The sequence below is a fragment of the Hyphopichia burtonii genome (assembly GCF_001661395.1).
Source record: "Hyphopichia burtonii NRRL Y-1933 unplaced genomic scaffold HYPBUscaffold_2, whole genome shotgun sequence".
Classification (NCBI taxonomy): Eukaryota; Fungi; Ascomycota; class Pichiomycetes; order Serinales; family Debaryomycetaceae; genus Hyphopichia; species Hyphopichia burtonii.
The window spans coordinates 523,605-550,355 of NW_017963729.1; the positions used below are offsets into that span (position 1 = coordinate 523,605).

Consider the following 26,751-nt stretch of genomic DNA (forward strand, 5'->3'; position numbering starts at 1 on the left):
TATATTTATTGATATGGGTAATGTTGGTTTGATTTATAGTATTGCTATTATCACTGCTATTTCCTTTGTCTTTTGGACTAAGCGATAAGCGAGGTTTCTTGTTTATGGGAGTAATTTTGAAAAATATTATATGACCAAAACGATAACTATACTTTAGTTATCTTAGTTATCCCCAAAGGAAGAAAAAAAAAAAAAGTTTTAAAAAAATAAAAGAGAAAACGAAAAACGAGTAATTCAAATTACCAGTAAGGAGAATTGTCAGGATTTTCTTTCCTTTCAATGATCTATAGGGATTGTCGATCGAAATGAAGTCGAAGTAATTCCCTGAGAGAGGAAAAAATTAGCAAAAAAAAAAAACTAAAACACAAAGAAAGCACAAAGTGTGTATATGAAAGAAGAAAAAAAAAAGCTGGAAGGAGTTTTTGAAGGGAAAACCGAGATTATCGAGATTCCAAATGTAACCAAAAGGAAGATATGAAAAAAGATATCCAATGGTAGACGATTATCAGTGATCAATGGGGACTGATGCAATCAATAGACTAATCAATAATCAATACACTAATCAATACACTAATCAATACACTAGCCAATGCACTAATCAGTAATCTGGTAGGCTTGAAACAATAATCTCTTCAAGATGTAGCGAAATTGGATTATAATATCGGAATTTTCAGCCAGCGGTAATCTGGTAGACAAATCAACAACCACTGCAAATATCCTTTGTAAACACCAGCAAAGACCTCTTCTCTTCAAGGATAAGATAAAACTCAAGGAAAGTTATAAAAAACCACTGGAGAGTAAATAAAAATAAACGCCCTAACCTGTAAACCGTTGAGCGCTAATTATAAATAAACTGATTCCACTTAAGCAAATAGAACAAAAAAAAGCTGCTGGAATAGGCTATTAGGAGCACTGACTAACACAAACGGTGATCGAACTACTTGCAATTGGTAATACGGGATTTTTGAATGAAAGAGCACTCTAATTGATTTTTTGAAGTAATAAGTCAGCGGGAAAATATAGAGGAAAGGAGTGTTGATGTTTTTTTTTTTTGTTTTGTATGGGAAATCGAATTTTTTTTGTTTGTTTTGTATGGGAAAATATTTTTTTATTTAGTTCGGGGTGCCTTTTTGGCGGAGTGATTAAGGAGAATAGGATTTAAGCTTATTAATGCTCATCACACTAAATACATAATATACGATAAGGCACCAGTAGCTTACCTTATTGGTTGAGAGGGAAAACCAGTGCCCTTTCCAGGAACAATGTCTATGTGACTCTCCATGGCGGTGTTTGTGAGGAGCAGTACCATGGCGGCACGGGTGGGAAAAGGTCTGTACACCGTATACTAAGGGGTATAGTAAATGGTATGCTAAATGGTATACTAAATGGTATACTCTGTAAAAGTAGTTGTGGTACACTCGTGGTATCGTGGTATTCTCGGTAGACTCGTATGGTGTGCTTGGTTTTTAGAAGGTTTTTGGAGTTTGGGATTTGCCGTTCATAGAATGGTTGCAAAAAGCATACTGAAAAAAGCTAGTTTATAAGGGTAGTGGGTAATGGAACCCCAAGTTTTAGAAGGCCAGCCATGCGGTTGGTTTATGTTTTGCTTATTGCGTGGACGAGCGCCATGCCGGTTTTGGTAGATGTGCCGGCTATCAACTTGGACTTATTGGGGACACATCGGGCAGAATTGGATGCTCAATACGAGACCCGGGACCAGCACCGGTATTTTAACGCAACCAAAGTACCTAATATAGTGGTGATTGATGATGACACGGAGATTCCTGCTGAGTACAGGAGTGGTGGTATTACCAAGTACGAAGTTTCTAAAAGAGAAGCGTTTAATGAAGCCAAAATGAAGTACGTGGTTGAGAAGAACCCAAAAGGCGTTGTGTTTTTCAAAGACTCAAATACAGTTTTGGTACCTTCAGACGATATTTTGAAATCTGCAGTTGCAAAAACTAAAATGACTTACGTAGAGTTGGACTTGGTGGAAATTGGTAATTATTTCGAACCAAACTTGATTCCTGCTTCGTCGTGTCTTGAGTTCCCGCTTGGTAAAGGCTCCGGTTCTGTCGGGGTCAAACACACCATTGGCATCTCGATAACCCCCAAGGGTGGGGCCAGTGTGTCTTTATTGTTGCCCATGGTGATTGGGACTAAGTTTGGCTTCAATGTTGGGTTTTCGGCGTCATTTTCGTCAAAGTACACCTGTTCTGCTCAAAATGGTAAATCATTAAGGCTTTTCTATAAAATTAACCTGCTTACCGTGGGCGGGAAGAAGAGAAATTTTGTTTACGATAAGCTAGCTGGTTTGTTACATAAGGAAGATTGGATGAATCTTTCTCATGAAAAATTCATCACTGATAATTTACCAATATATTACTGTGGAACCAGTGACTTGATGGATTTGAAATGCGATACTACAGGTATTGAATTCTCCGATGATGAACGTAACACTTTTCAATCGAAATTAAATTAGGTATTGTTTTTATTCTTACATACATTAATATTAAATCAAATTTAAATCTCTTAATTTTTGACAATTTGGCATTGGCATCCTTTCGGCTTCTGCCAATTTCCGGGTATTAACCGTAAACCATCCTTGTGCTTCCTCCATTAGTTCATTCTTTATGATTTGTTCTTTAGAACACTTGGATCGTTTATCTTGCACGTATAAATTTTCAACTTTTGATTCGAAATTTCTCACTTGTTGTGCACTCAAATCCTTCTTATTAAATGATTGTTGGTTAATATAAAATGGTATCTTGTGCTTGGGGGTATAACGTTCAGTATTATAATGTCTATTTGGACTAAATGAATAATCGGGGGTTGAATTACTATCAGAAAATAATGCTGATAAAATTGGAACAATTAAAAATAATAATAATGGTAATAATTGTTTTAATGTGTCATATATCGATGGTTCCTGGGCCCTTTGTTGTTGTTGTTGTTGTTGTCTTCTTGCATTATTACCTCGAGGAAATTGTCTAGAACTGAAAAATGGATGGTCACCTCCTCCAAATGTTTGAAATGTAAATCCATTATTACCAAATGCAAACCCTGGTCCCGATGCTCCTCTTCCGGGTCCTCCTCCGAAAAACATATTAAATATATCCTCATCTAAATTGGTGGGTCCTCCGCCAAATCCTCCTCCTCTTGAAAATCCTGACGTTGATGCTGATGTTGCTCCTCCTCCAAATCCTCCTCTTGAATCAGGATCCGATCCCGTCTGATCATATATTCTCTTCTTACTTTCATCCCCCAATACACTCCATGCCTTATTCAAATACTTAAATGCTTCACTGGCTCTTGGATGGGGATTCTTATCTGGATGTAACTTAACTGCCAATTTTCGATATGACTTCTTAATCTCATTATCATTAGATGTCTTACTAACAGATAATATCTCATAGAATTGGTGGGGTTTATAAGATAAAACCTTCAACACTATGGTTTCCTGTTCCTTAGTATATGACATTGCTAAGTTTGATCAACTAAACTAATGGTATTTTAAAAAAATTATATGGCAAATATTTGCCAACTGGTTTGTTCTTTTCAAATTGAAAATTCCGTACCGCCTCACTAATTAATTTTTCACTTGAACAACTAGCCTGATTCCTTTCGACTTTGCTCTTATCTAAAACCTGCCTATACTACTTTAATCCAAAGTTGATTTCTATAATCTTCGGCTTGCCAATTTTTTTTGTATGGCTCCAACTGTATTTACACGACTATCTGCTGTTCTTCTTTCGACATACTTAAAAAAAAAACTCCTTCTAATTAATTCTACGAGACAATTAAATTATCAGCGATAGAGTGAAGATAAAAAAAATAAAATGGGGCGAGCTGGGAATTGAACCCAGGGCCTCTCGCATGCTTAGTGTTGTTCCATTCAGTTTACTGAACAGTCGCCCAAAGCGAGAATCATACCACTAGACCACACGCCCTATTTGATGAAAATTTTTGCTCCAATGCCTTTGTGAGGATAAGGGCAAAACCCAGATAAAAATTTGTGTTTTTTTTAAAGCTCCTTTAAATCGGCTGTTTTCTTGATTCTAAGTGCTTCATCTTTGAAAGGGGCCTTTATTGTTGCTGTACTTTGCTTTTAATCAAGGAAAATACTCCCAGAAATTTTTTTTCACCATAGTCCATTAAGCTGATGCATCAACAAAATTATATAGATTCTACTTAAGAAAAATAGTTATGGGCTTGATCGGACTCTGAGTCGATTTATTGCATTCGAAACGTGTCGGAAAGGTAGGCTAATATCTAATTAAAGCGGCTGTGTATCAAGCCAGATTCGGTTTATATAATTCACAAACGTCAGATGGGAACGATTATTCAAGCGATCAAACAAGAAAGATTGATTTGAGTAATAAAACAAGCACCATAAGTCGGTGCTAACTCGCTACTGGAATGCAAAAACATATTTACTCTTAAATTTAATGTTTAGTTTTATAACACAGAGTATAAAATAAAACTATATTCTTTCTTAAATTAAAATAATGTATTCTTTCACATCAATGGTTCACTTATATAGAAATATAAAATAAGGTAAATGTTCGATCACTCTAAGGTGATATGAATGGCTGAACAGTTTGTTTAGAAAGTTATACAATATTTAAGATTTTTCGATAATATACAATTGGTATGGACCTATGAATTAAATCAGAGTATCTAGGGTTGTGGGAAATGAACAACGACGGAGTTTGCTTTGCTAGGCGAATAATTCATGGAAATGTTATATTGTTTAATATCATCTAACCAGCGATCCTGTTTAGGAGTTACTGTTGTGGAATTGAAAATATCAACGATAGGTTTATAGCTCGTATAGAGTTGGATTGGAATAGAAGCAACAAAAAAGTTAAACTTCTTAAGAGCTATGTTGACAGCATATAATTCTTTATCAATAGTTGACCAACGGCATTGTTCAGGTTTAAGTTTTTGAGATTTAAAACTAATAGGGTACCAGGAATCATCATTTAATGGATTACTATATATGTTTCTTTGCCATAAAGCCATACCGATAGCAGAATTACTAGCATCACAAGAGATTTTGGTTGGGAGATTATGATCGAAAAAATTTAAAGTTAATTGACCATTAAGATCATTTTTTAACTTGTTAAAAGCTTCTTGACATTCTGTGTTCCAATTAAAGTTAACGTCTTTGCGGAGAAGGTCAGTAAGAGGAGTGGTAATTTGAGAGTAATTAGGAATAAAATCATTAAGATAACCAGTATGACCAAGAAAATATTGAATGTCTTTCTTACAGCGAGGAACAGAAATTTGCTGAATAGTGGTGATAGAAGAAGAAGAGGGATGAATACCTTTTACAGAAAGGGTATGGCCGAGCCATTCAACATCACATTTGCCAATGACCGATTTCTTTTGATTTAAAGGTAAATTATTCACCTGTAAAGCAGATAAGACTGCTTCTAAGTGTAGAATATGTTCTTCGAAAGAATTAGAGAAGATCAAAATATCATCCAAGTATGAGCGGCAAAAGCTCAGGAAAGGTCCGAGAATATTTCTAATAAACCTATTGAAAATTTCTGGCAGGTTTGATAAACCCCATGGAAGAACTTTGAATTGATAAAACCCCCAAGGAGTTTTGAAAACAGTATAAGGTTTGGTATCATCATGGATACGTAAATTATGATACGCATTAGATAAATTAAGGGTAGAATAAACTTGAGGATGGCCTATATCAGCAACAAGTTCCTGAAATGGAGTAAGTGTAGTTGGAAGAGAAAAGGTTTGTTGATTAAGATTTCTGTAATCAATGATCATTCTTCTTTCGGTGGAATGTGATTTATTAACGATTAAAGGGACTGAGTAAAAGTCATGTTGTGGAACAGGCTCAATGATTTGATCTTTAACATGTTGCAGCACGATTTCTTTTAGAGTCTTTTGATCCAGTACGGAATACTTTGGTAATGGTCCTGGTTTGTCAAAATGAGCATTGTCAACCAATTGGATACGGTAGTCGTTTTGGCGACGAGGAGGGTAGCTGGGAGGTCTAAACGAGGTTAAACGTTCAACCAAAGCATGAATATGATGAGATGTGATTTCGTTTCTAGTAATTTCAGGTTTTTCACCAGGATAATGGATAGTACGACTTAAATGATAGCAAAAGATAGGAAAATCTTGATGTTCGTATTGGGCAAGTTTTTTCATAAGAAAGCCATGAAGAGGAGCAAGAGAAGCAAGATGGCCTAATATGACATGGAGGTGGAAGACTTGATGGAGGTCGGTAAAACTTAAATACTGATTCTCAGAGAGTTCTAAAAAGAAGGTACGAAGGGTGGGAGTATTGGTAGGAGTGGAGAGCTCGGCGATACTTTCCAATTGAACTTGACATTGGAGATGAACGTCGTTGCTACTATAATGAAGGATGACTTTTTTCAAATCTGAAAGGGTATGAATCTTTTCATATTTGCGTAAGATATATTTAGCCAACGGACTTTTTAAAGCCTTTAGATTGGATTTGAAACTAGCAGCATTGAAAGATTTCTTGTGGAAAGATACATTCATATAAGAACAGAGTCCATCAGCAGAATTGCGATTACGCTTCAACCCTGGTAACTTGTATGGTCGAGAAGACCAAGTGAAACTAGGTGTAGGTGAAGAATGAGGGAAGTAGCTCTGAATATTCAGAAGATGTTTTGACAACAAGCTGAGAAGGAGAGATATAGTAAAGTAAAAACTTAAATTCAAGAAGATGAAAGAACACATTTTGACTTCAAAAGGTAACAACTGAAAAACTTTCCAAACAGATTGAGGTTGCAGCAAGAATAACGATAATTGGAGTTCATTATCTTTAAACAATTCCGGGCTTGTTTGAAGAAGCGATGTCCAAAGGGAAGAGTTATCACTAGTAGCAGTATTGAATAATAAACTGGTGCAAGTAGAGACAAGGACCAATGCAGCGCTAATACCAGCTCTTCTGTTGTTCTGAGGATGAGCCTGATGGGAATTATTTGTTCTACTCATGTTTGATTCACTCTTGTTCTAGGGAAGAATCTAACACTGGGCATCAGCTGCTTTGCAAAAAGAGTATAAAGAATTGTAATTCAAGCCTTAGAGCAAGAGGGTCACAGATTAAGGATGAAAAGTAAGTAGCAGTTAATAAGTTGTATGATTTTTAATCAGACGATAGACAATAAATCCCCTGTAGTTGAGACAACCTACTCAAATATATTAAACAGCGCGTTTAATATTTAAGTGTTGTTCAAGCTGTAAATATGTATTGATAGATATTTAAGAAGGCTTGATAAGATAAGAATAGCTTAGAGAAAATAGGAGAGAATGATTAACGTTCTCAATAGAGATTAGTCTCTATATATATTAATCATTTAGTTAGAAGAAATATAGGAAAGATTCATAGTTGAAGCGTAATATAGTTACAACTGTGGGAACAAGTACGTTTGTAACTTCCAAAAGTAGAGATAAAAGGTAGATTCTGAAACACCCAGGTTTAGTTTACGAAACCTGTAAGAACAGATCCACGGAACTGTTACAGCGCGCATAGTGTATGTTGAATGGCCCGAGTTCTCCAATAGACTGAATTGTCCAGTTAGCGGTGTCTAAATTTGTAGTGGACCTTCTTAGCAACCTGTTTACAATGATCTCTTTCAAAATTATTAAGGTAAAACACAAGCTGTAAAATAGGCAAGGTACCCTATTACAGCTGAAATATTAGACAATATTTATAGCAAGAAGCAGATGAAATGAGTAGTAAAGACTTAATTAATACCTTGACAAGGAACATTATCTTAAGATCATGGCCGTGGTTATTGGAGTAACGAGGATCATTTAGTTGTCAAGGTATTGAAGTTGAAAATTTTGCAACAATAAAATAAACTGTGAATATGAAATACAAACTGTAAAACAGGGAAGCTAATCTGCATTGTACTCCACAATGTATACATAAGGATAAAGTTAGTAGCTTTCTTATTTTGCAGTAACGTTATCCTGCCTTTTACTGCTATGGTGCTTATAAATGAAATCACAATATCATAAGGCGGCCGTCGCCAATATTACTATTGTTTTATTAATGCAGAGGTTGACGATTTGAACACTAGATATATTAAACCTTACACTTTGAACACATATTACAGGTTTACCCATTACGGTTTTCAGCATGCCAACACTACTTGAAACCTTATTGTCTTATCTTGTTTTACGTATGTTTTCTCTTAGCAGGGATTGGACCCACGAGACGATATCGACTAGTTCTTCAATTACCAGATTGTAGAATCTTTTAAGCTGCAAGTATATAAGACACTCCAAACTTAATTTAAGTGAATAAGGACATACCCTGACAACTGACTAGCATCAGACTGGAAGGATTATTGATGTTTGTAAATTATTCAATTTTTTTTGAATTCCACTTATTTGTCAGTTTTTACTGCAATTTGTTGCAAAAAAAAATCAATTATTCAACAGAATTCAATAAAATTGTGAATTTCAACTTTTTCTTCAACATGAAGGTGAAACTACATTACATGAAATAGACCTTTCATTACTTTGTTACAGCTTCATTAAAGCTTATTGTATTGTTGCAAAAATTAAAATTGTTAATTGAAGCTCAAAAAATTACATCAAAAGTTCAACTACACAAAAAAATAAGACTAATTCACAAAAAAGAAGAGTCTACAGCACGATGGTTTCCATTATGGTCTCCCACTAACGTACTCAGCATCGCTCTCAGCAGCTTAATAATTATTGATCGGACGGGTAATCATGCTTTATGCTGGATATGGCCGTAGACGAGAGTAAAAGTATTATGGTTTGTAATGAGCATGGGTTTTCGAGAAGAGACAAAAAAACGCTACTGTTTTAACGCCTTTGCACATAGGTGACTATCACTAGAACTCCTTTGATTTTCCTTTAATAGACCTTTATAATCCATATCTAGAGACTGAAGTCTATTTACTGGTCAAACTTTTACATCTGTTTGAAAATTGAAAAGTTCTAAATCTATTACTTTCAAATCCAATGAAATAAACTTTTTGCTAATTTCTTTAAAGCATAAATAGATATATTACTGTAAAAATACTAGAAAAAGATGGAGCATAAACTACTGCCAGCTCAATGATAAGTATATATATGAATCATAGGCAAATCCTTTTTGTTACAATGGAAAGAAGGTTAATGTTCGTATGTTCAGTCTTGTAACCCAATTTAAACTAGTGGAACTTAAACAAGCACCCTTTCACATCCGCAACTATCATCAAGTCACTTACAATACAAAGCTTACTTACCAAAAAAAACCTGTCTGCGCTTTGGTCGCTTATTTACTCACCACAACTACATCTTATTGAATGGAGAGAAGAAGGGGAATAGATCTGATAAGCAAAACTTTTTCAATTACCTTAGCCACCAAATCACTACACAGACGCAGCTTAGTATTGAAGAATCTCCTATTGACAGCATCTCCATCAGCGGATCTATCTTCGGATAATCAAACAAGCTGATTGCTTATCAAGGGGTTTTATTTTTTTGCGCAATAGCCAGAAGGTGCAAAAAAACAGGTATAACCGTTTAGCAATTTTTGAAGGAGGAACTAGACATGGATCGATACGTTTTCATGCATGTAATCCTGGTGTGAAAAAGTCTAGATGTAAAAGCAGCCATACGGTATTATTTGGCTTCTTTGATTGCGGACTTTTATGTATTTGATGTATTTTCCACTGAGTCATTCGATGAAGGGCACCTGTCAAACGGATAAGCGGGCATGATTTTGCTTTATTTAAAATAAGCTTAGACAATCACATAAATATGACATGAAAGGGCCCGCAAGTTTGAATTTAAAGTTGGTTTTAGCTTACCAAACGAAATGACCAATGCAGTAATGTCCAATTATCATCATCATCACGACCAGAGTCAGGATGCCCTGATACCACGACTACTGGATGATTCAGTTCAACAACTAAATTTTAAACAAATTGGGAAGTATCTTATATTGAAGACCCTCGGAGAGGGTTCGTTTGGGAAAGTCAAGTTGGCTCAACATGTAATATCGGGGAAACAGGTTGCTTTAAAGATGATTAACCGGAAAATACTATCCCAATCAGACATGCAAGGTCGGATCGAACGAGAAATTGAATTTTTAAAGTTGTTAAGACATCCACATATCATCAAACTATATGATGTGATAAAGACCCCTGATGAAATTGTGATGGTGATTGAAGTTGCTGAATACGTATTATTTGATTATTTAGTTTCCAAGGGAAGATTTTCAGAAGATGAATCTAGAAAGTTTTTCCATCAGATAATTGCAGCCATGGATTACTGTCATCGACACAAGATAGTTCATCGAGATTTGAAACCAGAGAATATTTTATTGGATCATCAATTGAATGTCAAAATCACAGATTTTGGATTATCAAATGCCATGATTGATGGTGATTTTTTGAAAACAAGTTGTGGGTCTCCTGATTATGCAGCACCCGAAATTATAAACGGAAAACTATATGCTGGACCTGAAGTTGATGTTTGGTCTCTGGGCATAATGTTATATGGAATGATATGTGGTCAATTACCGTTTCAAGATGAATATATCCCTAATTTGTTTAAGAAAATTAGTAGTGGGTCATTCATATTTCCTGATTTCATTTCTAATGAGGTGAAAGATTTGTTATCACGAATGTTGATTGTGAATCCTGTAAAGAGAATTACTATTACTGAAATAATGGAACACGAATGGTTCAAACAAGGTGTTGATGATTACATATTACCTTTTAAAGATTTGAATTGTAAAGACGAAAAGCTTATAGTTGAGGAATCAATTATAATGAAACTAATATCTACAATTGGATATGACAGACAAGATATTTTTGAAGCCATTGAGGAATACAATAGCCACGAGAAACTAGGTTTCAAAAAAAATGAAATATTAGAGGCTTACCTATTATTGAAAGAAAATAAAGCATTGGCTAAAAAACTTAAGGCAGATGATTTTAACAATATGAACAATTTTTTTTCACCATCGCCACCTCTTTCCCCCAATGGTAAAGTTAATTCGGGTTATACAGATTACCCAATTGAAAATCCGGTTACTGACCAACGTTTACTATCAAGAGGTGTTAAGAATCGTGCTCAAAAACACAAATGGAATTTTGGAATCAGGTCGAAATCATATCCATTAGATATAATGCTGGAAATATACTATGCTTTACAAAGATTGGGAATGGAATGGTTGAAACCAAATGAAATCTGGGTTGTAAGAACAAGATGGAAAACAAACGATAATGAATATTTGAATATGAAGATTCAATTATATCAACTACAGCCCGAAAAATACTTGGTTGATTTTAAAATTGACAATTTGGAAATGGCTCGGACATGTCCCGTTGGAACAGATGTCGAGTATGCTTACTCTGTTTACCCATTTTTAGAAAAGGTGAATGAAATCATAAGAGAACTAAGTGTGAATGTACAAAAAACTTGACCGATTGGCAACTGAGAATCTCCATTAGTCTCTATTAGTTGCTGAAAATTATAGATTAGTATTAGAAATTTGTTTTTAGTAACTACATTGCTGTAAAAATGTTAATGTTAAAAAAAATGCAACCATCAGCTCAAACATTTCCATATCAATTACCTCAATTGTTTTGATTGGATCGGGGAGAATCCGCCGAAATCATGAATGTAAAGCCCAGTAATGAATGTAAAATTATGGATGCAAAGCCCAAATCAAGCAAGTGAAAGAATGAAGCTAGATTACGAACGGGAGTAAGAAAAAGAGAGAAAATAACCGTATAGTTTGGAAATGTGATATCATCAAACAACATGAAAGAACAAGCCCGAATGCATTACTTTCAATAATACGCCTTCGTCCTAGGTGGCTATTATACCATTTTCAATGGGTGCGAACCAGTACAGCTCTTATCGAATTGGCAACCATTTTTTTGTCTTTGGTGAACAAAACAATTGGGGGTCTTACACGCAGGGGGGATGAAACGATAGACAACAGAAAAGCGTATTGATAATTAAACAATTAACTGGATATTGAAAGTTGGATAGGGGATCAACATTCTTAACTTAAAAAAAAAAAAACAAGAGTATTCTATGTTCAACTGATTTGAGGAGAGCGAAAATTATGAATTATTTGAAAAAAAGCCTTAACCTAATGAAAAACTTTAGTAATGTTAAGTTGAAAGAGATCTGGTCAAGTCGTTTGAAGAAAGTTTATTGTAGCTCATTGTAGAAAGTTGTTGGGACTTATTATTAAATGGTTGGATTTCAAACTTGCATTTAATGGCTTCACTGAAGAGTTAGGGACGTTAGGTTATGACGTTGACAGTTTTGAAGAAGGAATGTTTAGACAATAGGCAAACTGTTTATAAATCAAACCGGGACATTTTAACCATGGATTAGTGCAACACACACCCAGCCAAGGTAAACGATGTCGATAGAGAAGATCATTAGGTTAGACTAATAAGAAATAGCAGAAGTTAAAAAAAAAAAAAAAAAATAATCAAACAAAAGACCAAAATGCATAATTACCAAAGCGAAAACAATGTAAACTATTCAATTGATTCTAGGAATGTTTAAACCCCTTTGCTTGATCTTTAAAGAGGAGCAACAGCCAGATGAAAGCAAGAATGCCTTATGGTGGAACAATAAACCAATGTAAGTATATCAATCTCATCATATAAGTATCTATGTACCAAGTTACAACAAAAGGGTTAAGGTATACCAAACAAGGCAGTTCTTGCTTCGAGAAATCAGGATTTACAAGGGTATTAAGGTTATCAATTGCAACTTTGACTATACTAAAAAATATATATTGACCACTACATCACGTACGAAGGGTTGTATTTAGTCATGCTAATGCATTGTACTGTTTAAATATACTCAACAAACAGTTTTTTTGTATGAACATACCATGGTATTGCAAATGAACGATTTGCCGTTTGATAATTTTTTGTTTCGTTTTTGCAATTTGCAAGTTTGTTGCAATTGCAAACATGCAAAGGTCCCTCTTAGAACAAAGAGGCAGGAGTCAGATCAAATGGGAGTTACTCTTGCATGAAGTAAGAAATGCTTACCACTGCTAGCTTATGTCCCCCAATCTCGTGATTTATAAAATTAGTCTTGTTTCAATGATTAGTCCGGGTGTACTCAAGATATATCTGCAACTTTACTTAAGCACCTCTTATTAAGGTTGCTCATAACGATTTAGCTTATAGTCTAGCATCGTACAATCAGGGGACATGAGTTTAAATTTCTGCAAGTAATAACTAAAAATCTTGTTACCAGAGGATAGATTGAATATTGGATTCTTAAAGTATAAATATCTGGCTAAATCTTGGTCAAAATTAGTTAAATCTATAATCATTAACAAATCAAACTGAAAATGGCTGTTTCTACTAAAAATTTCCAATTAAATGCTAACTGCTCCAACTGCTCCAGCTGCGCTAGCAGCTGCTCCTCTGGTTGTTCCAACTCTTGTAGTTGTACTTCCTGCGGTCATTAATTATTGACCACTATTGACTATTTTTTTATTTGACAATCTATTCACAATGACTATTGACTATTGACTACTTTTTTTACTATTGACTACTGACTACTTTTTTTTACTATTGACTACTGACTACTTTTTTTACTATTGACTATTGACTATTGACTATTGACTATTGACTATTGACTATTGAATTGACTATTTATGTTCTTTGATTTTATATTGTTTTACTTATCCAAGATACAATCTTGAAGGAATAATTAAAGTATCCGTCCCGCTGGTCTTGATGTTTACTTCTGATTATTCGATAAAATCTTTTCTTCTCTTACATAGTATTTCCAATATATGTATGTTTAGAAAGCATTGTGCTGCAAATTGTAATTATCGCAAATTGTAATTACCACAACTTGACCGCCACCTTTCATCAACACAGCTAATTCGATTACACTCTCAGCCATCTACTCAACACTCCTTTTCAATACTTCAAACATCCTCTGGTTCTTCTAGGTCTCCGCCTGTGAATCCGCTTGGTGAGACTTTGACTCGGTTATATGTTTTTGAGCACCTCGGCTCAATCCCCCGCAGTATCTTTTTTTTTTTGGATAAAGTTGATTCAGATTCCTTTTTATTTTAATTACAACCTTCAATTCATTAATCTTTCTAATCTATAAGACATCGCAATGGCATTAGATAAATCATTCGTTGACAACAGTTCGTGGAAACCAGACCTTTTCAAAGGCAAGGTTGTGTTTGTAACTGGTGGAGCTGGTTCAATCTGTCGTATTCAAACTGAAGCAATGGTCTTATTAGGAGCGGATGCTGCTATAATTGGTAGAAATGTTCAAAAAACAGAAAATGCCGCCAAAGAAATTCAACAATTAAGACCAGGATCAAAAGTTATTGGATTAGGTAATGTTGATGTTCGTGATGTTAACAGTATTGCTAAATCGGTTGAAAAAACTGTTGAAGAATTAGGTAGAATTGATTTTGTTATTGCTGGTGCTGCTGGGAATTTTTTATCTGATTTTAATCATTTATCTTCAAATGCTTTCAAATCCGTTGTTTCCATTGATTTATTAGGTTCTTTCAATACCGTTAAAGCTTGTTTTGATCAATTGCGTAAAAATAAGGGGGCTATTATTTTTGTTAGTGCTACGTTACATTATTATGGTGTTCCTTTCCAAAGTCATGTTGGTGCAGCAAAAGCCGGGGTTGATGCTTTATCTAATGCTTTAGCAGTTGAATTGGGCCCAATTGGTATTAGAAGTAACTGTATTGCTCCAGGTATGATTGAAGGTACTGAAGGTATGTCCAGATTAACTCCTCCTGGTGCTACTCCCTTTGATAAAAAGGTTCCTTTACAAAGATTGGGTTCCGGTAAAGATATTGCCGAAGCTACAGTTTATTTATTCTCTCCTGCTGCTGATTATGTCACCGGTACTATTCAAGTTGTTGATGGTGGGGTTTGGCATATTGGTAGTTTTATGGGTGATTTATACCCCAATATCATTATTCAACAAAATCTTGACGAAGTCTCGAAGTTATAGGTGTTTATATTATATACATATTCTTTTCTATACTCTTTAAATAACTACTTATGCTAACTATTGGTACAAAGGCTTTGTTTTGTAGGAAATGATGATGCTAAGAAAGTTGTCCGAGGCACGGATGTTTGCCCACCATCGCCGTTTCACTTGATATAAAAAGGGTTCTGGCAAAGGTTATTCACCAAATTGTTCTTTTATAAGATCAGATCAATATGTTCCCCGGCTCGAATCGTAATAGATACCAGCAATCGTACGGACCACCTCCACAAGGATACTATCCACCTCCAGGACCACCACCAGGACCACCACCAGGACCACCTCCACATGGTTACTATGGACCTCCAGCCGGACCCCCACCAGGGAATTACCAACAGCGTCCATCACCAAATCAAGGCTATCAAAGACCTTCTGCACCTCCTCCGCTGAACCATAGCCAGGGTGGTGGTGGATACCAAGCAACATATCAAAGGCCCATGGGACCACCACCATCGGTCCCACAAGCCTTTGGACAAACTGGTATGACATACCAATATTCTGCTTGTAATGGACGTAAAAAGGCCGTTTTAGTTGGGATCAATTACATTGGGAGTAAAAACGCCTTGAATGGGTGTATTAATGACGTTAAAAACATGAGTCGCTTCTTAAATAAACGTTTTGGATACTCGTATGATGATATGGTTATTTTAACTGATGACCAAAGAGAAATGGGCCGTATCCCTACCAAGCAGAATATTATTCGTGCTATGCAATGGTTAGTGAGAGATGCAAGACCAAACGATTCTTTGGTATTCCACTTCTCTGGTCATGGTGGTCTTACTAAAGATTTAGATGGTGATGAAGAAAGTGGATTTGATGATGTTATTTACCCCCTTGATTTCCAACAATACGGCCATATAGTCGACGATGACATGCATGATATAATGGTCAGACCATTACCTCCAGGTTGTCGTTTGACTGCTTTATATGATTCATGTCATTCTGGAACTGCTCTTGATTTACCTTATGTTTATTCGACAAAAGGGGTTGTCAAAGAACCAAACTTATTAAAAGATGCCGGTAGTGGTGCTTTAAACGCTTTCATGAGTTATGAAAGTGGTAATATAGGTGGGGCCATCAGTGCCTTAAGTGGGATAGCTAAAAAAGTTAGTCGACTGGGCAGTACTAATAGAGAACAAGTCATTAGAAGCAAATTTTCTCCTGCTGATGTCATTTCTTTAAGTGGTTGTAAAGATGATCAAACTAGTGCTGATGCAAGAGAAGCCGGCCAAAGTACCGGGGCAATGAGTTGGTCTTTCATTAAAGTCCTTACCGATTTCCCAAATCAATCCTATTTGTCTTTATTGAATAACATGCGTGACTTATTAGCTGCAAAATATTCTCAAAAACCTCAATTAAGTGCTTCCCACCCCCAAGATATGAATCTCCAATTCATCATGTAACCTTTTAGATTCTAATACACGCTCTAGAATATCACCAGCTGTAGTAACCTCCTCCCCTGCTCTTACCTTGTCCATTCCTCTTCTTCATTCCATTTTGATTCGCAATTGTAATAGCCCAGTTTTCAGTAATCACAAAATCACATCAAAACAAAATAGTTTTTGGCACGCTTTTTTTTTTAGTTCCTAATAATAAAAAAAAAATAAAACGTCAAACTTATTATAGAGTTCGTCTACTTAAAAATAGTTCAGCAGAATAGCTTAACTATTATTCTTTAGAGAGAAAACAAGATTGTTTCTTTACCATATACTCTTTTCTCTCCGCTGAATTTTCTGTTTTTGAAAAGCAAGTATACAACTGCAAATCATGTCTGATAAATTTGGCAGACATAAGTCGACTCGTTGGGTTAAAGCATCGGTTCCAACGTATGGTGATGAATGGGACGACGATTACGATGGTGGTTATGATTATGGCTACGACTCGCAGAACGCATCCGATAATGAATCGGTTCAATTCGAAGCTCCTCTTAATAGACTAAGCTCAAAAGATAGATCAGAATCCAATTCTGAAGAAAAGATCCAAGACCCCCAGGATTCCACGCATGATTTGAAAGAAGATACAAAGAATAAACAACCCGAGGACTTGGTGTTGTCCATTGATCGATTCAGTAGCCGTAATCAGGAGTCAAGTGATGAAGATGACGATGAAGACGACGATAGGGTTTTACTGGGGGATACTGACCATCCTTCCGAATTACAAAGGAAAGGCACCATTCAGAATCCAATCAGCGTAGACTCCACCTTGAATGATACAAATAATCAATCTGGTTCTCATATAAGTTTTGAACCCGATGAGACTTTCAATTTTAGTCCTGTTGAACAAAATCCTAATCCTACTCTTCCATCACCAGTTGCTGACTTGGCTGCACCAAAATTCGACTCTGCTGATAATACACAATTCACTACACAATCCGAGGAAGAAAAGGAACAAGTGGGGTCCATGTCAGCATCATATCAAATTTTTCAAAAAAAGAATCCGTCATTAAACTCTTTAGGATCTTCAGTTGGATCTTCTATTTCTAAGAAATCTAGTCGCCGTAAACCTCCAAGCTTGACAATAAGTGATAAAGTGGTTGAAGACGAAAATTTCTTGCCTCCGACTCCAACTTTTAATTCAAATCAAGAGTTGAACAATTATTCGGAAACTCCTCGTTCTGAACAAAGTTTCCAATCCGATGCAGATTCGATTCAACAAGAACCTACTGATTTGAATATTGCATCTCCAAATTCTAGAAAATATTCTCCTCCGAAGCCATCAACGGAAGATTCAAATGGAACTGACTTATTGGACGTTATACAGGAAGCAGAAAAAAGTAGTTCAGAACCTCCTTCTCATTCTTTGGTTGATAATTCTTTTAGTAGTCTGTATCAGGATGAAAGTTTGGAAGATGACAGCATAGCTGTTGGTGAAGATGGAAGGCCTGCTCCATTGGTGCTATCAATCGATAATAAAAATAGAAACAATCACAATAATTATAATGATGATGATGATGATTCAAGTGATGATGATTGGGGTTACAATAGCCAAAATAGTAGTAACCGCGAGGATGATGAAATGAATGATTTAAATGTTTCAAGATCAAAAGATTTATCGTCTAGTTCAAATAATGAATCAAGAGCAGTGAAAACTGATGCATTGGACTCTTTGATTAATGATCTTGAAAAAGCTTCCTTTAGTAACCACGTTAGTGATGATGAGAAACAAAATGAAAATAATGACTTCTTACCAAAATTAGATTCAATTAGAAATTTCCAATTACCTGATTTTGAAAACAATTCTTTTGATGAATATGATTCTAAAGGGATCCCACCATTAGATATGAATCGTATCTTAAACGAAGAAAATGGTAATTACGAAAGTTCACCAGGAACTGCAACAACTATTCCACTATCAGCAACGTCAGAGTATAGTACCTTACCTCCTACTCCTGTTGCTCCACTTTCGGTTCAACAAGTAAAAGAGGGTCATGAAGAATTTATTAATGAATTATCAGGTCATAAACCTTCTATTAGAAAACCACCTCCATCAATTCCACCATCATCAGGGAAAAGTCCTAATTCTAATAGGAATGAATTAGTATCAGTTGATTATGCCAATATTGCTGATGCAGTTAGTGGATACATTGATGATAATGAAAAGAACAAAATGAGAGATTCATTAGCTGTTGAAAAGCCTAACTTTGATTTTGAGAAAAATGCATCAACTGGTTCATTGTCAACTGGTAAACTTTCAATTGATACTAATAACTCTAATAAATCAAATAATCAAACCAACGAACAAAATAAAAATGAATCTGATAGTGATATTGCCAGAAGAATGTCTACTATGAGTCAAAGTACTTTTAGTATGGGATCTTGGCAACCAAACACTGGTAATTTCCGTGACCAGTTTATTAATGATAATGATAATGAATCTCAAATAAATTTCAACCCTTATGGAACAGAATCAAGTAATTATAACAAATTTACCAAAGTAAGAAATTCTTCTGGTATATCATTTTCTGACGTTGCGTCAACAAATAGCTCAATATCAGTTCCTGAAACTATCGATGTTCCTTTACCAAGTATTAACGAAAATAATGATGATGATTCAACAAGCGATGACGATGGATCATTTGTCAGTCATAATACATCCAAAAATGATTTAGCTTCAACAAATGAAAATAAATTAGAAGCCATGAAAACAATAGACTCGGTTTTGAAGGACCCTCCAAGATCGAAACCAGTTTTCGAAGAAGAAAGAATGACTCCTAAAGCGTCTTCAGAAAACCTTGGAGTGCCTTCTAAATCGGTCGATGCTCTTGATATTAGTCACACTCCAAAATATTCTAGTTTATTAAGCGACCAAAGTACTGCAACTAACACGGTATCGTCAATGTCAGATAAAAGATCTAGTATTGGGTCTTTAAAAGAAATATTAACTTCATCTCATAAAAGATTAATCAGTTCTGCCACTTCACTCACTAACTCATCCAATGAAACTCCTCAAACTCAAAAGAAATCTGTTCCTTATATCCAACAACCACAGCCTGACTATAATTGGAAAAAAATCATGGCCACTTCCCAACCAATAGATCGTATTCGTCTTTTAAAAGATGCCTTGGGAAAGGAATCTTCGTATGATACCGGTCTACTGAATTGGCTTAATGAAACCTTGAAAAGCTCACAGAACTCTTCCAACATGCATATTGGTAAAATCGCAACGGCGGCCTATAAAAATGCTGCCCATAACGATATCAGAAGACATACTTCAATCAGAAGTAAAGTCAATATCGTCAAGGATAAAGTCGAAACTTCGGGTTTGTCTGCTACTAGTTTCGGTAAGAAGTTCTTCCACCGCGGTAAGAAACTAATGAAGTCTTCAGGTAATGACTAGTTATGTATTAATATACTTATATAACCATTCTTCAGTTGTAGATTGTAGATACGTGCCAATTGTTGCAAATTCAACGCAGATTATTTTTTTGACTGGTGCAACCGATTTTTTTTTTTTGTTTTTTTGATTCCTCGGAACGCGATTGTACCGGGCTTATCTTTTTTCTCATCTAATTCAGGTTTGAGTTTGCTTTTACTACTCCATGTGGAGAACGGAACTGTGACAAAGGTCAGCAACTGTTTAATACAAAGACAATCAACAGAGAGTTATTTATTTGAGTAGTGTTTGATCTGGTGATGTTTTCTGAGCAGTGAGCTTTTTTTTTTCTTTGCTTTGAACTGCCTTATATACTAGCCTTTATTAATCTTGGATTAGTTTGAATCAGGGAAGTAATTACTTATGTTTAAGAAGGTAGCAGCTGCGGTTTTGCTACCGATATTCACTTATATAGTTAATCACATTCCAGCTTTTGTTTGGGTGATTATGGACTTTGTTATCGATCTATGTTTGTTTTGGATGAAAAATGTATACCATGTTTATAATAGCAAAGATGAATTAAAAGAACTACTTAAAACGTTGAAGAATGTTCAAAGTTATGGAGAATGGAAGAAAACAGTTACCGAAATCGATCGGGTTACTAATATGGATCTTTGGAGACAAAATTTCATTTCAAAACATTACGACTATATTCTTATTAATGATCGAATAAAGTTATTAAGAGAAGCAAGAATGAGCGAAGATGCTCAATTAATGATGTCTTTACTTAGATCAGGGTTGATTCGTAACTTTGGTGGAGTATCTCAAAAAAGACTTTATACTAAGTCTTATATGGGGACCAAATTTAAAATAGAAGAGTATATTGTGGAAGTTTTAAATTGTTTAAATTACTTGAATGAGTCGATAAGAACGCCGACTGAAAAAAGTAATGATAATTTTATCATGAATAGTAAGCAGTTGAAACTTGACTTTTTCCATGATGCAAGACAATCTTTTGGCTGTACGGCTTTACTTCTACAAGGTGGTTCTCTTTTCGGTCTTTGTCATTTGGGAGTAGTTAAAGCTTTATATTTTAAAGGACTTTTACCAAGAGTTATTGGTGGAAGTGCAGTGGGTGCTGCAGTGGCTTCGTTAGTTTGCACCTTGTCTGATCATGAATTGATACCCATCTTGCTTTCAATTGCTGATGTAATGAAAAATATCGATTCTTTGAACCATGATGTTGATGAAAGATATGGTAATATCATTGAAAATGTGGTCAAAAAGGGTTATTCTCAAGATATCTTGATTTTCTTGAAATTTGTACGTGATACTATAGGTGACTTGACTTTTGAAGAAGCTTATTTAAAAACTGAAAAAATCTTAAATATAGTGGTTCATCCAACACACCAGTCAGTTCCCTCTTTATTGAATTATATCACGGCTCCAAATGTGATCATATGGACAGCAATTTATGCATCTATTGGAACCGGTGTATTATCCGATAACGTCCAATTATACGTCAAAGATTTTAATAATAACATTGTTCCGAAATCTCCAGACTTTGAAGTAAATTTTCTTAAACCTCAAGATGTTAGTTATCAACAACAATATTTTTCTCATACAAGAAAAGAAGGCTCAATGAATCAAGAGGATTTTGATAATAATCCAATTTTAGATGAACCAAATCATCGGAGTAATAAATTCAAGGACCAACATTTTAACTTGAAAAAAAATTCTCCGTATACTAGACTTACAGAGCTTTTCAATGTTAACCATTTTATCATAAGTTTAGCCAGACCGTATTTGGCTCCTTTAATTAGTAATGACTTAAAACACTATCATTCTTATGGAAAGGGAATTTACAAAACAACCAAAACAGTCTCAGAACCTAAATTCAATCTTTGGCCATCATTATCGAAAGGAAACGAACCTTCAACCAAGAACAATTCAAATTCCTTCGTACATCGAGCCCAATCACTGCATCAATTAGTTCCCTATCAAGCTCGAAACAGTCGATCATCTTACGCTGACCAACCAATGAACGCATCACAACATACACCCATTTCTAAGGAAATGAATAAATTACTTGAAAAGGGTAAAACTTCCATTGAAGATGTTGAACAATTTACGAAAGACACTGGATACAATTTTGTAAAACATTTAAAAAATGTGGTTGGTCTAGAAATTCAGCATCGACTTGATGTTACAAACAAACTTGGACTATTACCAGATATAATCAAGAGATTATGCATTGATGAAAAGCCTTTAACTCCTCAGTCATTGACTAGCATTAGAGAAATTACCATAGTTCCTGAACTTCGATATTTGCTCAAAGATTTTGGAAGAGTTTTCGATGTGCATAGAACTATGGAAAATATTCCATATTGGGTATTGGTTGGTGAAAGATCAGTTTGGCCATTATTTCCAATATTATGGACTAGATGTTCCATTGAGTTTGCTTTAGATGATTTATATAACATTCATAGAAAGAAAAGTTGAAAATTATTCATTAAAAAGTTATGTTCATTATATAATTGATCTATTTATACTTACTATTTCGTTATCGGAAAAATAATTTTATACTAAATTCTTTTGAAATGTGATAGATGTACTCTTTTTCTATAACCTGTAAATTAGCCAATTCATAAGGTATGAGTCCCTTAGATATAGTTAAACATCCAGTAATATCATTGGCTCTACCGGTAGATAATGGCTGTAAATTCAAGTTCAAATTTGAACGATGATAAAGTTTTGTTAAAAAATCGGATATTTTGAAAACCGGATCTTGATCAGAACTTATACTTAAATCAATCAACAGCGAATCCTGCGGAGTTATAATAAACATTTGTTTTGCGAGTCTATTAAGTTTTAATATTTCGAATAAGAATTGATCACTTGTTATATTACTTGACAATAATAAAAGCTCTGGAGATTCGATAAAAATTACTTTAGATTGAGCTTTGGAAGCCTGGACTTGTTTTAAAATATCATCCATAAGTTTCTTGAATTGACCAAAGCAATCTTGAGGGGTTGTTATCAGTTTAGTGAATAAGTTACTAAAACAATCAATGAATTTAAAATTTGACAAATTCGATAAATCAATACCATTTTTTTTACAATTTTTATTATAGAAATCTTGTGAGTGATTGAATGAGACAAAAAACACTTCACTTCTATTCGGGGTTTTCACATTCAAATCATTATTAACCAAGGTTCCAGTTCCCAATAAAGCATTTTCAATAAGTGAATCAACTAGCCATGTTGGTGAAGTTCCTTGCAAGTATGATATTATGGACAAATAAGATTGAGAATTCGCTAAAACCTGTTGCGGAATGATAGAGTTATCATTGAAGAGAACTAAATCTTGCCTTTGAGATGACATGAGTTAACAAGTTACGTTATTATCGTGTATTTGTCTTCGTTTAAAGCTGATGATCTTCTAATCTTCATAGATGTATGAAAAAAAAGAGAAAATGACGTGTGTCAACCAATGAATCTGTTTGATAAAAAAAAATATAGTTCACCTCGCCGATTCGAACCGGTGATCAAATAAAACACCATTGGATATTTACGCATAACCAATGCATCAAATTTTTAGCAGCAGAGCAGCAGGGTTCGAACTGAATATTTGCAACAAGTTTTTTGCAACTATGGTTTATTTGTAGAAATCAAATAAAACTTCATGAAACTAATCAAACTTTCATACATGACAACAAAGATAATTAAGTCAATAAATTATATAAATACGACTTTAATTGTAAATAGTTATTAAATATATATTCTTATACGTCAAAAAAAAAAAAAAAATTGTTTAGTATACTTCATAGTCTGCATCTCTGGCAAAATTTAGACCAATTTCTCTTAACTTTTCTTCAACTCTCGAATCCTCAGCTAATTCAATTATCTCTTCTTCCAAACTCTCTGATTCTCTAAACATTGCAATTTGGGATAGCGTGGCTTTATCTTTAATTCTAAAGTATTCAAGGATATTACTAGCTTGATTTCGGCTCAAACTATTTTCTTCGGCTATTGAGTTTACCCAGTTAATGATCCTATTTCTTCTGTAATAATTTTGACTAGTGTTTGGATCCTTTCTCCAAGAGTTCCCGTATTTTCTTTCTCTTTCTTCAATGGAAAGTTTTTCACCAACTGTATGATACCATTGCTCCACAAGTTGGGGCACTGTTGATTGATACATATCGAAACGTCATAAGGACTTTGGAGCATGCTCTTTTCTTGCTTTTTTCACACATACCTTTGATTTTTTATTCTTTGAGCGTTTTTTGCTCGAGCCCATTTCTAATTCACTTGAGGAAGCTTCAACATTGTCTCCATCATTTGATCCTGATTGGAAAGAATCTTTACTTTGTAGACTACCAGAGCTAGAAGAAAGGCCCTGAACCAGTCTTTTGTCATAAATCATGGTAATCAAAGAATCCAATTTATTCTCCAAAAGGCCCATCTTCTTCTCTAAACTATCTTGAATTTCATTCGAATTTTTGGTTTTTAATTTGATTTCTTCTAACCCGGCTTTAATCTGTTTGCATTCATAACAAATATCTGGAATCAATTTCAAATTACTGACCATGATATCGTGTGACAGCATAATTGAATCATATGTTTTTTGGTTGACATTCGCTAATTTTGAAACCATTGATTCCATAACTTGCTCTAAAATCTGTTGAGTCGTCAGAAACGCGGCCTTCGAATATGTCGAATCCTTATTTGAGTTGACGGAGTTATCAGGTTCTTTAGGATTCATTTCTTGTGAGTCGTCGTCAGATTGGTCGGGGTGTTCTTCTTTGTAGTCTATGTATTTATCTATCGCTGTTAAATTTGGCAACGCTTTCAATCGATCGAACTCCTTAGTCCTGGCTTTATCATCCGAAATCTCTTTGACTAGGTAATTAGCCCAAATTTTTCTAAGGTAGAGCATTGCACTTCGAATTTTCTTCATGTGTCCGACTGTTAAGGGCTTCCCAGTGCCCTTCCCATGTACCATTCTCCGAGAAGAAATATATTCAACCAATAGATCACCAGTTACTTCGATAGTATTATAGCCGGCATTGCTTAGAAACAAAATGTATTGGGTAATACCATACACATGTGACTTAATACTAGATATCTTTAAATGATTCAAAATCTCCTTGTTACAAGGATGTTTACACAATCCTGAAAATTGGTAAAATAACGTATGTGAAATTTTTAAATCCCAAACGTAAACTGGTATAATGTTAAGAGGTTCATCTCGTATCATTACAAGTCCATATTCCAAAAGGCGTTTCAAGACTTTTGTCTTCTCCATGGAGTTTTTTATTCCTTGTAACTGTGATCCAACGTACTCTTGTAAATCTTTTGGTAACTTATTCATTTCTTTGATGTATATCTCATTGTATTCAATTCGGCTTGATTGGGGCAGGCATTTTTTAACACCGTTTGAATCGTAGTCTGAGCCTGAGCTTGAAAAATCTGAATATGAGTCTGACTCTTCTTCTGGATCTTCTTCTGGATCTGCCTGTTCTGAAGACTTTTCGTCTAGCGACTTTGCTAGCTTAACGAGATCAAAAGATTCCTTATTCCGCTTCTTGAATTCATTTGATAAATTCCACAGTGATGGGCCCTTCCCTTTCACCTTATCAACATGTGGTTCGTTTCCTGTCGGTAAGATACTCAAAGGAAAATTACTAGACTTCGTTTTGGAACTATACAATCCTTCATGTCTTACTGGCTTCGACTTCAATAGTTCTTTGTTTTTTCCTTGACTTGTTCTTTGGACCCCAGATACTGAGTGTGTATCGTCATCTGGTGTTTCACTATGCCTTTGATCTTTTGATTTTTTGTTCAATTGAAATGCCATCTTTCTGATTTTGCTCTTCGTCGCTAAAAACCTTTGTAGTTGATAGAAAAGCTGGAAATATTTTACTTCGATCTCCCTCATTTAAATATCAAAATCATACTATAATAAGGTTTCAAGTCTGAAACACCAAGTGTATGCTCAAATAACACAGTCAAAATCACACACAGGATGTTCTATTGCTTCGAGGAATTCTACTCTCTAAAGCCAAACGCTGTTCTACAATTGATACATTCTAGTTGAATCACCTTTTATCTTAAACTAGGTGTACCACTGGCTCAGAGTGGACCAGATTGTCTTTTATCATGTATTGCTTTTAGCATATATAGAAATATGTTATGCTTCAGGCAGAAAAAAACTATGCTTGAGAGGTTTTGTCCTCCGTACACCCATAGTGAAGATTGTCGCGAAATCTCTTCCTTCCTGGTGGTAATTAATTTTTGGTAAATATTTGCAGTTATTTTGACGGTTCAAACCTACTGAACATAAAACTAAATGAATAGACTATCTATGGGGAGATAGGATATGCAAAAAAGAAATGCGCAAACCCGGAATCGAACCGGGGGCCCAACGATGGCAACGTTGGATTTTACCACTAAACCATTTGCGCAGCGAATGGTAAGAAAATGCTCCGCGACGGGGAATTGAACCCCGGTCTACCATGCGACAAACGGTAATTCTAGCCACTAAACTATCACGGATGTTTTCATGTCAGAGAAAATACATGGATCTTTATAAAGGCTAATACTATATTTTCTTTGAAAAAAGTGTTTTTTTTTCTGAATTTTTTTACAAGCAGATTTCAGAGTTGAGTATAACCTTTTCCAGATATTTGGCTTTGAATAAGTAAGAGTTCTGGTCTTATTTGAAAAATTATTAATGTTGTGTATAGAAAAAGTCACCGACATAAAAAAAACCTTTGAACTTCAAAAGATTATTCTGGAATACTGTTATTAATAAGTTACGAATATTTTTCTAGCTTATTTTTGTTGAAATCCAAGCCTTACCATATCTAGGGTGTATTT

The 26,751-nt window shown here is 34.9% G+C and overlaps 9 protein-coding genes and 3 non-coding genes across 12 annotated transcripts; 6 read left to right on the forward strand and 6 right to left on the reverse strand.

The window, feature by feature from the left end:
- Nucleotides 1-1,807: 1,807 nt before the first annotated feature.
- Nucleotides 1,808-2,470, forward strand: HYPBUDRAFT_95102 (uncharacterized protein; the record flags this gene model as incomplete). The annotated part of the gene is made up of 1 exon (XM_020223936.1): nucleotides 1,808-2,470. A coding segment is annotated over one exon (663 nt), but the record flags the coding sequence as incomplete, so codon positions are not given.
- An 8-nt stretch (nucleotides 2,471-2,478) lies between these two features.
- On the reverse strand, nucleotides 2,479-3,651 carry HLJ1 (type I HSP40 co-chaperone; the record flags this gene model as incomplete). Its single annotated transcript, XM_020220781.1, has 1 exon — nucleotides 2,479-3,651. A coding segment is annotated over exon 1 (964 nt), but the record flags the coding sequence as incomplete, so codon positions are not given.
- Nucleotides 3,652-3,841: 190 nt separating this feature from the next.
- HYPBUDRAFT_t76 lies at nucleotides 3,842-3,950 on the reverse strand. Its single transcript has one exon. It is a non-coding gene; the product is annotated as a tRNA-Pro (tRNA).
- Nucleotides 3,951-9,859: 5,909 nt separating this feature from the next.
- Nucleotides 9,860-11,458, forward strand: HYPBUDRAFT_104820 (Pkinase-domain-containing protein; the record flags this gene model as incomplete). The annotated part of the gene is made up of 1 exon (XM_020218377.1): nucleotides 9,860-11,458. The coding sequence occupies one exon, from the start codon at nucleotides 9,860-9,862 to the stop codon at nucleotides 11,456-11,458; it is 1,599 nt and encodes a 532-aa protein (XP_020077628.1).
- Nucleotides 11,459-14,154: 2,696 nt separating this feature from the next.
- SPS20 (Sps20p) lies at nucleotides 14,155-15,021 on the forward strand (the record flags this gene model as incomplete). The annotated part of the gene is made up of 1 exon (XM_020223443.1): nucleotides 14,155-15,021. The coding sequence occupies one exon, from the start codon at nucleotides 14,155-14,157 to the stop codon at nucleotides 15,019-15,021; it is 867 nt and encodes a 288-aa protein (XP_020077629.1).
- Nucleotides 15,022-15,233: 212 nt separating this feature from the next.
- Nucleotides 15,234-16,460, forward strand: HYPBUDRAFT_105440 (caspase family protein; the record flags this gene model as incomplete). Its single annotated transcript, XM_020218407.1, has 1 exon — nucleotides 15,234-16,460. The coding sequence occupies one exon, from the start codon at nucleotides 15,234-15,236 to the stop codon at nucleotides 16,458-16,460; it is 1,227 nt and encodes a 408-aa protein (XP_020077630.1).
- A 2,324-nt stretch (nucleotides 16,461-18,784) lies between these two features.
- Nucleotides 18,785-19,920, forward strand: HYPBUDRAFT_151987 (uncharacterized protein). Its single transcript, XM_020220782.1, has one exon. It carries the CDS (start codon nucleotides 18,835-18,837, stop codon nucleotides 19,891-19,893), a length of 1,059 nt encoding a protein of 352 aa, XP_020077631.1. The 5' UTR covers nucleotides 18,785-18,834; the 3' UTR covers nucleotides 19,894-19,920.
- A 17-nt stretch (nucleotides 19,921-19,937) lies between these two features.
- Nucleotides 19,938-22,371, forward strand: HYPBUDRAFT_238304 (bifunctional triglyceride lipase/lysophosphatidylethanolamine acyltransferase; the record flags this gene model as incomplete). The annotated part of the gene is made up of 1 exon (XM_020223222.1): nucleotides 19,938-22,371. The coding sequence occupies exon 1, from the start codon at nucleotides 20,293-20,295 to the stop codon at nucleotides 22,369-22,371; it is 2,079 nt and encodes a 692-aa protein (XP_020077632.1). The 5' UTR covers nucleotides 19,938-20,292.
- Nucleotides 22,372-22,432: 61 nt separating this feature from the next.
- On the reverse strand, nucleotides 22,433-23,270 carry HYPBUDRAFT_238307 (Elongator subunit; the record flags this gene model as incomplete). The annotated part of the gene is made up of 1 exon (XM_020223223.1): nucleotides 22,433-23,270. Exon 1 carries the CDS (start codon nucleotides 23,252-23,254, stop codon nucleotides 22,433-22,435), a length of 822 nt encoding a protein of 273 aa, XP_020077633.1. The 5' UTR covers nucleotides 23,255-23,270.
- A 540-nt stretch (nucleotides 23,271-23,810) lies between these two features.
- HYPBUDRAFT_151988 (uncharacterized protein) lies at nucleotides 23,811-24,382 on the reverse strand. The gene has a single exon (XM_020220783.1). It carries the CDS (start codon nucleotides 24,332-24,334, stop codon nucleotides 24,080-24,082), a length of 255 nt encoding a protein of 84 aa, XP_020077634.1. The 5' UTR covers nucleotides 24,335-24,382; the 3' UTR covers nucleotides 23,811-24,079.
- A 1,883-nt stretch (nucleotides 24,383-26,265) lies between these two features.
- HYPBUDRAFT_t75 lies at nucleotides 26,266-26,336 on the reverse strand. Its single transcript has one exon. It is a non-coding gene; the product is annotated as a tRNA-Gly (tRNA).
- Nucleotides 26,337-26,355: 19 nt separating this feature from the next.
- On the reverse strand, nucleotides 26,356-26,427 carry HYPBUDRAFT_t74. Its single transcript has one exon. It is a non-coding gene; the product is annotated as a tRNA-Asp (tRNA).
- Between the last annotated feature and the right edge of the window lie 324 nt (nucleotides 26,428-26,751).